The sequence below is a fragment of the Triturus cristatus genome, chromosome 8 (assembly GCF_964204655.1).
Source record: "Triturus cristatus chromosome 8, aTriCri1.1, whole genome shotgun sequence".
Taxonomy (NCBI): domain Eukaryota; kingdom Metazoa; phylum Chordata; class Amphibia; order Caudata; family Salamandridae; genus Triturus; species Triturus cristatus.
The window spans coordinates 777,211,090-777,224,486 of NC_140591.1; the positions used below are offsets into that span (position 1 = coordinate 777,211,090).

A 13,397-nucleotide genomic window follows, 5' to 3' on the forward strand; every position below is an offset into this window, starting at 1 on the left:
AGTTCATTAACACAGCCTCAGTCAATCCTCGCTATATTGCTCCGTAGCCCTGCCCCTACCCTAGAGGAACCAAATGCATGGGGATATGGAGTCTGTCTGGGGTACAGTGGCTCGTAGTAGAGGGCCATGCCCCCACCAGTCCTTTGGATGAGCCGCCCCAGTCTGGACATATCCAGATGTAGTTGAATACAGAGGCTTTAATTCTTGAACCCAGGTTCGAAACGTCTCATTAACTGCAGTTGGAGACCCTGATTTCAGGAACTACATAAACAATCTCTCAACCGCTAACCATTTCTATATATCTGGCAGTAAAATTTAAAGTTATAGTCGGACATTGACCATAAAATTAAGTTACCAGGTTGTGCTAGTAGGTGAGATGTGGGTTAAGTGAGTGCCCTGGGTTTTGTGAGTACCTCACACCCAGTCCCCAAGCGAGAACATCAGACCAGACTTAACCGTAACCCACTCTTGTCCCTGTGCCCAGTACACCAGAAAGTCTCACTACTGGATACATAGTAACCCTGTTAAATGTGGAAACTAGGAGGCATATGTACAAGGAGTTAACGCCACCGTAGCGTCAATTTTTTTACGTTACGGCGGCTTTCTTTTTATCGCCGTATTTACAAGTTGCCGCTAACCGCAGTTAGCAGCAGTTTTACGGTGTAAATGTGCGATTTTCGCATCGACAGTTCTGTTAGTGGGACTTAACAAAAATGAGATGCAAGTTGGACGTTTGCGTCTAAAAATTGCCACTAACTCCACTTTGCGATATTTACTAGGGATTCCTTGTAAAAAACTGCCTCCTACTCCAGTTAGAGGCAGTTTTTTGAGACCAAAAAATAGCTGGTCTTAAAAATGGTGCAAACACTTGGGGCCTCATTTCAGACCGTTTTGGTGCTGGACAGCACTGCAAGGAAATGTTGCTGCACTGCCCTGCGACAAAACTACAAGGCAGGAATGTGCACCATCAATATGATAGGGCGCCTTCCTGGGCCTCATTCATGAGAAGTGTTGCATCGCTGCGACAAAACAGCGTTGCAACACTTTTCACTACGCCCTTCTTGCGACACCGTGGATGCGCTGTATTTACTGTACAGCGCTCCATGTCGCAATTAATGACAGAAATGTCTGGAATCCTGACGTATCTGTCAGCGCAAAAGTCACGCATTGCTGCACTTGTGGCAGAAGCATGATGCAACTCCAGCAATGCATGGGGCCAGCCTATCCCTGTGGCACTGCGTCACCCTTACGCCTGCCATTAGGCAGGCGTAAGGTACTGACGCAGTGGTGTCCTACAATTGTTGCAGTAAAATCTGATGGGTTTCACTGCGCCACTCTTATGAGGCTCCGTTACGTGGGAACGCCCAACCTGCATATATCATACCTGATGCAGGTATAATGTGGCACAGGGCTTCACAAGGTCGCACATATGCCTAGATGCGTCACTTTGCATATACGACGCAACATGGTGCAACAATCACGCTATGAGTACGTCAAGGAAATGATGCACAGGAGGGGTTAAACTGTCAGAAGGGGCTCATGAATAAGCCCCCCCTGTCTTTTTCCCTTACGGTGGCGCACATTGGCTGCCATGAGCCAACGCAACCACCCTTGCGCCATGGTGCATGGCTGACTGTGTTGCAGAGGTGACTGATGTTGTGTCTCTATCTGTTCTAGAGACGTCTGCAGGTGGGGCTAGACTAGTGGAGGGCGGGAGTAAATCAGTTGGCCTTCTTGGAGTGTTGTTCGCATAGTCTTTTCTTGAGGGGCGCCAGGGTGTTGGCCCAGTTGGAGATGCAAAAACAACAGTTGATGGACAGAATGCAGAACAATGTCATACATTCACCCCAGTACAGAGATCTGGGCCTAAATCCATCGTTTTTTTTCTCACCATGCCACCCCAGTTTAGACCTGGCCATATGCAAATCAGTCTTGACCCTGTGCCTCATGGGAACAGTCGGGCCCGAACTGCCAAGCCAGGTCCTCCCTGGACCGGAAACAAGCATCCTAGGACCGGTTTCGGGGTTTCACCCCTCTTCAGCCAGGATAGCTTGATTCCAGTGGCATGGACAGCACGGGACTCACGTCTGAGCATACCCGTCCCACTCGGGGTGACAAATGCAAAATCAACAGTTGATGGACAGAATGCAGAACAATGTCATACATTCACCCCAGTACAGAGATCTGGGACTAAATCCACGGTTTTTAGCTCACCATGCCACCCCAGGTTAGACCTGGCCATATGCAAATCAGTCTTGACCCTGTGCCTCAAGGGAACAGTCCAGCCCGGACTGCCAAGCCAGGTCCTCCCTGGACCGGAAACAAGCATCCTAGGACCGGTTTCGGGGTTTCACCCCTTTTCAGCTAGGATAGCTTGATTCCAGTGACATGGAGAGCACGGGACTCATGTCTGAGCATACCAGTCCCACTCGGGGTGACAAATGCAAAAACAACAGTTGATGGACAGAATGCAGAACAATGTCATACATTCACACCAGTACAGAGATCTGGGCCTAAAGCCATCGTTTTTTTGCTCACCATGCCACCCCAGTTTAGACCTGGCCATATGCAAATCAGTCTTGACCCTGTGCCTCATGGGAACAGGCCAGCCCGAACTGCCAAGCCAGGTCTTCCCTGGACCGGCAACAAGCATCCTAGGACCGGTTTCGGGGTTTCACCCCTCTTCAGCCAGAATAGCTTGATTCCAGTGGCATGGAGAGCATGGGACTCACGTCTGAGCATACCTGTCCCACTCGGGGTGACAAATGCAAAAACAACAGTTGATGGACAGAATGCAGAACAATGTCATACATTCACCCCAGTACTGAGATCTGGGCCTAAATCTCTGTACTGGGGTGAATGTGTGACATTGTTCTGCATTCTGTCCATCAACTGTTTTTTTTTTTTTGCATTTGTCACCCCGAGTGGGACGGGTATGCTCAGACGTGAGTCCCGTGCTCTCCATGCCACTGGAATCAAGCTATCCTGGCTGAAGAGGGGTGAAACCCCGAAACCCATCCTAGGTTGCTTGGTCCCAGTCCAGGAAAGACCTGGCTTGGCAGTTCGGGCTGGACTGTTCCCACGAGGTACAGGGTCAAGACTGATTTGCACATGGCTGGGTTCAAACTGGAATGGCATGGTGAGCAAAAACCGATGGATTTAGGCCCAGATCTCTGTACTGGGGTGAATGTATGACATTGTTCTGCATTCTGTCCATCAACAGTTTTTTTTTTTTTGCATTTGTCACCCCGAGTGGGACGGGTATGCTCAGACGTGAGTCCCGTGCTCTCCATGCCACTGGAATCAAGCTATCCTGACTGAAGAGGGGTGATACCCCGAAACCGGTCCTAGGTTGCTTGGTTCCAGTTCAGGGAGGACCTGGCTTGGCAGTTCGGGCTGGACTGTTCCCATGAGGCACAGGTTCAAGACTGATTTGCATATGGCTGGGTTCAAACTGGAATGGCATGGTGAGCAAAAAAACGATGGATTTAGGCCCAGATCTTTGTACTGGGGTGAATGTATGACATTGTTCTGCATTCTGTCCATCAACAGTTTTTTTTTTTTTGCATTTATCACCCCGAGTGGGATGGGTATGCTCAGACGTGAGTCCTGTGCTCTCCATGCCACTGGAATCAAGCTGTCCTGGCTGAAGAGGGGTGAAACCCCGAAACCGGTCCTAGGTTGCTTGGTTCCAGTCCAGGGAGGACCTTGCTTGGCAGTTCGGGCTGGACTGTTCCCATGAGGCACAGGGTCAAGACTGATTTGCATATGGCTGAGTTCAAACTGGAATGGCATGGTGAGCAAAAAAACAATGGATTTAGGCCCAGATCTCTGTACTGGGGTGAATGTATGACATTGTTCTGCATTCTGTCCATCAACTGTTTTTTTTTTTGGCCCAGTTGGAGATCCATCGGTGGAGGTTGTGCACTGTGCTGTTGGCCTCTGTAAGCGTTGGCGGAATGGTGGTGCTGAGAGAGTTGACGGGAAGTTCTTTGGTGGCCTTGATCCAGCCATGACAGGGAGGGGGCAATGATGGCGATGGTGTACGGTGGGCGTGGTGAAAGCATGATGTAAACAATAATGGTCGGTACAGGAGAGTCCTGTGGTGTGGCTATAGTTGGTGGAGAAGACTGGCTAGAACGTGTGTAAAGCTATGTGGGTTGGTGCGATGACTAGCTGCTTGAGTCCGATGTTGGTGAGGTTCCCATGGAGGGGAGTGGTGTTCTGGTCACTGGGTTTGTCTAGGTGGAACTTGAGGTCTCCGAGTAGGATGTAGTTGGTGGATGGGAGAGCCTGGGGTGCAATGAGGTCTACAATGGCAACCGTGAGACCTGTAGATGAGGGTGACTGGGAGGGTGGTGTTGGGGTTGGTCCGGTTCTGAAAGTGGAGGTGTTCCATGGTCACCGTTGGGTCTTTAGAGTGCATGGTCAGTGAGAGTGTCTTTTTTAGACAATGGCAATGCCTCCTCCTGGCCCCTCGGGGTGGTCCGTGCAGGTGAATTTGTAGCTGTCGTGAATGGTGATGGGAAAGTCTGGTCAGGAGCAGAGGTTGGTCCAGGTTTCCGTGAAGAAGGCGATGTCTGAAGAGGTGGTATCGAGGAAGTCCCAGATTTCTGTTGCGTGTTTGTGGAGATACCGCACGTTGAGGAGGATGCAGTTGAGCCAGTCAGCTGGGTGGCAAGAGGCACTGGTGGCAGAAGGTGTGTTTGCAGTTTTGACAGGCACAGGGTGCAAAATAATTCTACAGTGTTGCTAGATGGCAGGTGGTGTGGTGTCCAGGGGGATGATGGTGAGGAGGGTGCTGGCGTCGTAGCGGTGGAGTGTCCGAGAGGATGGTACTTTGTGCTGTGCGTGGTCCAGGGGTGGAAGGACGCAGATGGGTTTGCCTTTGGCACACCAGTGGTACACCCGCTGCGCATGGCCGCACAGCGACTGCCATTATGTTGTGCTGAGGGAGGTACTGGACAGCTGAGAGGTGTGAAACACGGGAAAGGACCCTGGAGGAGGCGGGGTTGCAGGGGGAGCGGGGGTTGTAAATATATGTTATATAACTTTTTACCTCGAGGCCGGGTCCCGCGTCTTCTGTGCTCCTGCTTTCCTGAGTCTGCTTCCAGGAAGAGGAAGCAGGCAGCCAGGCTCCCTCCCCTAAGCCAATCAAAATGCTGCAATGCAGGGTTGTGATTGTTCCTGAGCGCCGTGCCAAGGCCTTCAGCCAGGGGCTGGAGGGGTGGGCATGTTCTCCATGCAGGCTGTAATGCAGCCTTCATTGCGAACAGGTATGTGCGCATGACTGCTTTGGGCGGCCTGAGAGGGCCGATCAAACAGTCATTGCACACTTGTGTTGGCATACCACACTGCCCCTTCCCTGCTCCGTGGGTTGAGCAGACCCACCCACCCTACCACCCGCAAAGGAAACATAGCAAGAGTACATCAGAAAGTTATCATCATGTTATGTTTCCTCTTCTAGCACTGCTTGAAAGCAGTGGGGCAACGTTCTTCCATCATAGCTTCACCCACAGGTGCTAGGCCTAGGCCCCACTCGACCCCCGGGCCTCCTCCGCTATGCGTCCCACCTTCTCCTCACCTGGACATTGACACTGTGACGCTATCTGCTGCACTCTCTTCAAATCTGTGACTCAGCCAGCAGGAGCCTCAGCCAGGCAGGATTTCACAATCCAGGGTAAAGCAGTCACCGCCAAGTCCACTAGGGAACATCACGATGCAGGTGATGCAACAGGGCCCCCTTAGACGTGAAGCTGCAGTGCTCCCACCACACAAATTCGGTGCTGCTCAGGGGCCTTGCGCTCCACAGCGTCCGGCCAGCGCAACATCTTCCGGCCTGTGATGCAGAGAGGAGCAACCCACCATTAGTAATCTCCTCCGAGCACCCTGGTGTAGTGGTGGCACGTGGTATGTGATGCAGACCTCCCTACGTTGGTGTGCAGGAGCGCCTCTACCGTTCACATCTCCAATGGGCACCATGCAGTCTACTCACAAAGGTCAGCAATGTGTCTTCATGCGACCTGGCAGACTTCAACACCAGGTAAGGCATATCACCGACGTCTCAATGTCAATCACCACGCCCCAGCACCTCCACAGCACCTCGACATCCCACTCCGGGGCCCAGACGCAGGCCCAGCGAGGCTTCCCGGCCCCGGGGACTGTCTGCATTCTCAAGGTTTTGGATGCCAGGGTGTTGCAAGGAGTTCACAATGATAAGTGATGCATCACTGGTTTTGCCCGGCGATGCGCCTCTTTTCATGATTGTTACCCTGGATTTCCTCTTCCCCTGGGACTCTGGCAGGTCATCCTGGCTGCTGAGGGGCATGAGGGGGTTGTTCATCTGTGCTGCACTTGGCCCTGGCTGCTCCAATCTGCATTCTATTGGTTTTGTTTCCTATTTTTCATTTGAGGTGGACTTATAGGCTATTTTTGCCACTAGAGGCAAAAAAGTCATGTTGGGCTGACTAACGTGAGTTTTTTGCCCGCAAATTCGTTTTCATCAGTTTTTGCCCGCCGACGCCAGATTACCTCTTTCACGCTAGTGTTAACTGCAGTTTTCACAGCGGCTACCTGAGACTATCGCCATGTAGCGACGTATTGTGAATACATCGCTAACAGCGCGATAGTTTTTGGTGATCGGCCGTGTTAAGAAAACTGCTGCCAGCTAGCGTTAACGTTAGTTAGCAGCTGTTCTTGTACATATTCCCCTAGGACTCTTGAGAACTTGCATAAGGCACTCTGAACACCTTTCAGGCTTGGGTAGGACCCTTCCTGTTTGATAGTGGGTTTAACGTTTTATATGTTTGGCCTCTTTCTGTAAACTACACAGCCACAGCGGTTCAAGTCCACCAAGTTGTCCAACCTTGCATATTATACATCCTGATACATTGCTTCTCTGTGTTTCACACCTATATGATATGATATATGCAGATTAGTAATGAATATATACATAAACAAGTCAAATGTAGTATTGAAAATTTTAAAGATTGTGTGAATTTGATGGAATTTGAAATTGAAGTCTAAAATGTAACCTGAAATCCTTAGATTAATTCGTAGGAGCAGCGCGAGTACAACAAACAGATTCTAGTATGGGTGATTGGTGGCCTCAATTGAAGCAATGGTGTAAGCCAACAAAAAGAGAGCAGGAATTATGAGCAGAGATGACAGAAAAGACAAAGTCATATGCTAATGTCTAGCATCTCACAGAAAGAGGCCAGACATATAAAACCACAAACCCAATACTGAAACTGGAAGGGGACCTACCAAAGCCCCAAAGGGTTCAGGGTGCCATAAGCAAGTTTACAGCCACACTGGTTCAAGCCCACCGAATTTGAGATTGAATTGCTTTTGGCCCATAATTCAAAACATTGCTGCCTTTCACACGTACGATTAACTTCAAAATATATAAGAGTTTAAAAAGAGCTTAAAAACAAAGCTAAGATACTGTATACTCTAAAACAAAACCAAATATGGCAGGCATGAGAAGTCCAAGGACGTACAACAAAAGCACTAAGCTGCCAGCCAAGGTGATTTGCACAATAAAAATTGGATTACAAGCATTAACACTGAAAGTGTTCTTGTTAAGCGGTCTGAAGTTTTGTGCTAATGTCCCAGCTGAGCCTCAAGTATAGGTCTGTTGCCCTGGTTACATATCCAGCAAGGTCAGTTAACAAAAATAATATATGGTCCGCCTAATTTCTAGGTTGCTCTTTGGGTAGGATTTTAGCTGCTGTGTTAGACTTAGCCTTGCTGTAATAGCCGCAAATCAACATAAAATGCTCCAACTCTTCTGTTCACCACAAAGGCATTTGTCTGTGACTTCCGGGTTGCCTCTGTTCTTGATGGTATTAAGGAGCAGAAAACCCATTCACACTCCCCCCTCCCCCCACCAATCCACCCCCCCCTCCCCCCGCCGCCGTGACTTGCCCCACCTTTTATCCAGGCCTGCCTAAAAAATATGTCAGAGGACAGAACTATAGTATCTAATAATCCTGCTTTGCTGTTTTTGCCACCTCTGCCCCACGGGCTGCTTCAGAGTAAACAAAACACAGTAGAAAACCTAAGAGCAGGCAACTGAAGTGTCAACAAACAAATGCATTGGCCACAGGGAAATATTTTACGAAAATCCAACATTTAGAAACATAAATGCCACTTATTTTCTTTATATTCATGTGGAGTTTTAAAACTGTTGGAGACTTATTTCAGCCCTAGAAGATGCTATCGCTGACTGCGTTTTGTGTACATAATAATTTACTTGTCCTGTTATAGCTTTAACATGGCATTAAGACATTGAATTTCTTGATGTTATTCACTGTTATGTTGTTTTTGAGTCCTAACTGGCTACCACCATCTACAGTAGTGGCAGCCAGTAATTTGAGCAGGCGGGGTTGTGGGGCAGGCCACACACAAACTCATTCTCACACTCACCCATCTACGTGTATGCTCACTCACACATTCTTAAGCATGCACACATGAACCCTCACATGCACATACACACACACACACACACACACACACACACACTAATACACACACTTGACCTTGGGTCAGCCAGTGAGAGGAAGCGGCTGACTGTGTGTCAGCCAAAGAGACAACACGGCAGTCCCTCACCCGTCGGAGTGGAATGGAGTGAGCGAGAGTTGCTGACCCGACTCCACTATGTGACGAGTATCACTGATGATGGACACTCTGTTTTGGGTACTTCAGGGAGTCAAAATGAAACGCCTGGTCCGGGTCTATCAGTGACGCATCCTCTCATAATGAAGGGAAGGAACTCCAAGCATTTCGCCGGGATGAGGAGGTTCTGCCCACCCGGCAAAGTTTTGCTCAGGCAGCCAGGTGCCTGCGCATATAGCGCATGTACAGCCTGGCTTGAACAAGAAGAGTGTCTGTCACGCTGGTCTTTGCTCACCCTGACAGACACTCTTCATGTTTCCAAAAGGTGGTGGGGGGCAGGCCCCCCGCCCTCAAGGTTGGGCCACACCTGATCTACAGGGAGCACCGAATGCTCGCCTTTTCTAAAGTTAGACAGAGAAATGCGAAGAGGGAGAAACTCCGATTGGAGTACACAATACCTGTGACCTTGGGGGTACCAGCACTAAACAATGATACCCACTACAAACATTGCCCAGTAGCCACTGACTGACTCAGAGGCCAATGAAGATGCCTCACAAGCAACCTTTGTATACAAAGAATCTAAATATATTTATTGTGTATGTAAATACTGCCTAATAAGATAAGGAATGAGCTGTTCACCTACTGCGTTCCACCCTTCTGATTAATTTTTAGGTACCTCTTGGAGCTGGTATTGCATTGGCTTGCAAGTATTTTGGTAAAGATGAGATAAGTTTGAGCTTGTATGGCGACGGTGCAGCCAATCAGGTAAGCTTTTTTACTGTTGTTATGTTCAAGGATGCAGCCTGACGTTCAGCCGTTTGCTCACCGAAGTAAACTTTTGCATTTCTGTATCCAGAAAATGTAAATGAGGTGCAAAATCTAATGCAAACTTAGGAGCCTGTAGAGCACCTGTGTACAGTGGACAGTTGAAGTTCCTGAGAGCTCAGCAGCAGATCCATCTCTGAACTCTGGCTGGGCACGGGTGAATGAAGTGAGACCGGTTGTGACAGCGGTTGCAGAAGTGGTAGCACACTTGGGGTTTGTCTCCAGAGCATGGCAGCCAATGGTGGTCCAAGCATTTCTTTAGAAATGATCTCGATCCCTCCATTGTATGTGCCAGTGAGAGATTACACAAAGGTGGCTGAGTGGAACAGGAGCAAGGAATGGTCTAAACTAAGAACGGAGACGACCCACTCTAGATTTGTAGGTGAGAGTGAGTGGTGAGGTTTCTGGGAGTTTATTTGGCTTGTGTGCCCTTTCCCGCAGCGCAGTCCTTAAGCAGTAATGCCCCCAAAACACACCAGGCAGCTCACACAGAAGGAAAGGCGCAAATTATTCAGGACCTTGATCTCAGGAGGACGCTTTGGGGGGGGGGGGGGGGGGGGTGTTGGCGTGGGCCAGGGAGAGCAGAACTTTAGGCAGTGCTCTCAATTCTTTCAACTCCTTTGGCCCTGGCATTAACCTGCCATTCTTCAATGATGATAGTGATCTGACAAGACCTGCAAAAGCCTGAACGGAGGATTGGGACCAAGATGTCCTCTTTGGAGGGTGCTATGGAGGATGTGAATGCGTGCATGAGTGTAGTGTAAAAAAGTAAACTGTAGTAGGTCCTGAGGATCAGCAACCTTACATAATGGCAATCTCACTTCAAAAGTTCATGTCTCAGAGGTGTGAGCATCTTGACACATATATAGTCTGGATTTCTCAGCTAAAAACCAAGGTTTTGAACTTCCAAAAACATAGAATTACAGTCATGATCACTGCCAAGAACCATACACTCCTTCTAAAAACTAAAAAGTAACCTGAATGAATTAATAATGTAGAACACAATAGAAACCGCAGCAGTGCGAAGATTATCATTTGTGGTGTCTTGCAGGGCCAGGTCTTTGAAGCCTACAACATGGCTGCTTTGTGGAAGTTGCCATGCATTTTCGTTTGTGAAAATAACAAATATGGACTAAAAACATCATCGAAGAGGTCGTCAGCCAACCAAGACTTCTACAAGAGAGGGAACTTCATTCCAGGTTTGAGAGTAAGCATGAGTCTACCTGATGTATTTACTTTCTATCCAAGGAGGCAAAGTGTGACGTTTGCTGAGCAGTGGTGGCTCCTCCACTATGGCGGAGGAGCGCTGCCCCACTGCTTTCTCGCAGTGCAAGAAGCAAAAACATAAAACGGTAATAACTTTTAGTTATTACCGTTTGATGTTTCCTTTGAGGGTGGGTCAGGGCTGCTCTGCATATGAAGCAGGGCAGGGGAGGAGTGGTTTGCCCTCTCAGGCCACCCAAACCAATCATGTGCACTTTCCCCTTCTCCAGGCAGGCTACATTGCAGCCTGCCTGGAGAACATGCCAACCCTTCCAGCCCCTGCATTGCTGCGTTGTGATTGGCTTATGGGAGGGAGCGTGGCTGCCTGCTTCCTGTTCCTGTCCGAGTCGGAGGCAGGAAAGCAGGAGCAGAGAAGACGCAGGAACCCCCGTGCACAACCCTCCCCCGCGCGACCTCCCCGTGCCATCCCCACCACCCACGAGCAATGCAGGCCGCTGCTGTTCCTGAGAGTGCATAATTTGCATGCTGTCTTTGCCCCATTCAGAGGTACATACTTATATGAGTACCAGCTGGATGAATTGTGATATAGACGTTTTTCTGTCAATTATTTTGTCACAATAGAAGATTTTCTATCAGACTAACAATAGTGATGTTGATGTAAGAATGGTTTTACATTAGGGGGAAAACACAACATATTAGAGATACTGCTTCCACCAGGAACAAAAGTTGAAAAACTAACAAAAATCATAAACGTGGAGTAAAAATAAGAAACCCTAAAAACATCAGAATTTTCAGTCAAATTCAGCCTTCCAAGAAAGCAAAATGTGTTTGGGATTCTTTCTCACTGAGCGGAAAAAATATCTGCCTGACCATCTGCTGATTATGGTGATACAGTTCTGGCTACAAGATCTTTCAAGGGCTGGGATTTGGGTCACTTTCCCATCGTTTTCCCATGTGTCTGCAAGAATGACATTTCCACTTTTCTTTAGTTTCCTAAATACATATTGTTGCAGTCGTGGTTTAATCAAAACTAACAATGTAAAATTGAAATTGGGGACGTTTACCTTCTGTTAGAAAGTTTTGTAGTCATTTTATTTTGTTTTAAAATGCAGTGCTGCTGGCATGTAGGGAGGATAGAGGGACGGGAGAGAAACACTATAAATTATTAACAAATATAAAAATACACTTACAGTCGATCCTGGTACAACGACCTCCTCTGTATGGTCCAGGCAGGCAAGCAGGCTCTAACACGGCAGGACTGCGAAGCTGCAGTAACAATCCTGGCGCTGCATGAAAGCAGCGCCAGGAGGGAGCGTCCTCTCTCACCGCTCTCGAGGGCACTGGAGCTCTATGTGGTCTCTAACCCAGCTCTCTTTAAGACAGCTGGGTTAGAGAGGTTTAAACTGCGCATGTCTGGCTGACCATCACAAGACAACTGGCCAAAAGACATGCTTAGTTTAATCCTAAGTGCCCTGCCTATCACTGCTTTCTGCTACTGCCTGACTGGTAGAAGCAGAAACCAGAAAGCCCCCCCCCCCCCCAACTGCCATCCTGATGCTCAGCTCATAAAATGGTAATAAATTGCGTTTATTACCATTTTATTTTTCCATATTTGTGGGCAATTTGGTTAGTGAGGCAATGCTCCTTCCCTTAACGGGGGAGCTGCCCCTATTAAAATGTCCTTCAAACATTTTATTCCAGAATCCTACATGTGCATAGAAATATATAACTTCCCTGCGAGAATACCCATGATGGAGAACTAGGGCTGCAAGTAACTTTGGCTCTCCTCTACTCTCTGTACTTTTCAGATTTCTTTTTACAACAATGTGTTGGGAGAGAACTCTTCCGTCACCTCATCCCGACAGAATATCCAAAAATAGCTGCACACTCAGTCAAGGGAGTAGCCAGTAAGTAAAAATACTCCCACTTGAAACCAAAGCTCAGATCACACCAAGCAAGTGAGCTTGAACCTTCCTAGAAGAGATCCCTTTTCCTCTCCCACCCAAATATCTATCCATTCTTCTTTTCAGCCTTCCACTTAACCATTGATATCCACCATTTCACCTTATGTTCTGTCATTCATTCATTATTTCATTGATCATTCAATCTTCCACCATTCCATTCATCGGCCATTTCATCCATCCAGCCATCCATCCATCCATCCATCCATCAATCCATCCATCCATCCATCCATCCATCCATCCATCCACTCATACATCCATAATTTGACTTACCCATCATTTAATAACTCCTTTCATCCATCAATTGATCCTTTTATCCATCCATTCATCTTCTCTGATTTCCATTTACTTTCCCTTCCATACATACACTCATATCTCATTTACTATGCCATCCAACCACCCATCCTTTTAGATTTTCATTTACATTGCCATCCTTGACACACCCATCTATTCTCTCAGATTTCCATTCACTCTGCCATCATTCCACCCTCCAAGCCATCCATCCTCTCTGATTTCCATTTCCTCTGCCATCCTCTCACACACCCATCCATCCATTAGCTCAGATTTCTATTTAACTCTGCTGCCCATCCATCTGTCCATCCAGATTTCCATTGATCCATCCATCCTCCCAGGTTTCTATTTACTTGACTATCCTTTCACCCACCTATCTATCCATCCATCCTGTTTTCCTTTTCACCGTACTATCCTCACACATACTCACCCATCCATCCTCTAACATTCATTCACCTATTTACCCATCCTCGGACC

The 13,397-nt window shown here is 48.0% G+C and overlaps 1 protein-coding gene across 2 annotated transcripts in view; it reads left to right on the forward strand.

Annotated features, from left to right (window-relative positions):
* LOC146805085 (pyruvate dehydrogenase E1 component subunit alpha, mitochondrial-like) overlaps positions 1-13,397 on the forward strand; it is a 456,912-nt gene that overhangs the window by 338,721 nt on the left and 104,794 nt on the right. For both annotated transcript variants that reach the window (XM_085622221.1, XM_085622222.1), the window contains exons 7-8: positions 9,292-9,384; positions 10,496-10,651. In XM_085622221.1, the coding sequence (XP_085478347.1) occupies positions 9,292-9,384; positions 10,496-10,651 (249 nt within the window). The remainder of the gene's footprint in view (positions 1-9,291; positions 9,385-10,495; positions 10,652-13,397) is intronic.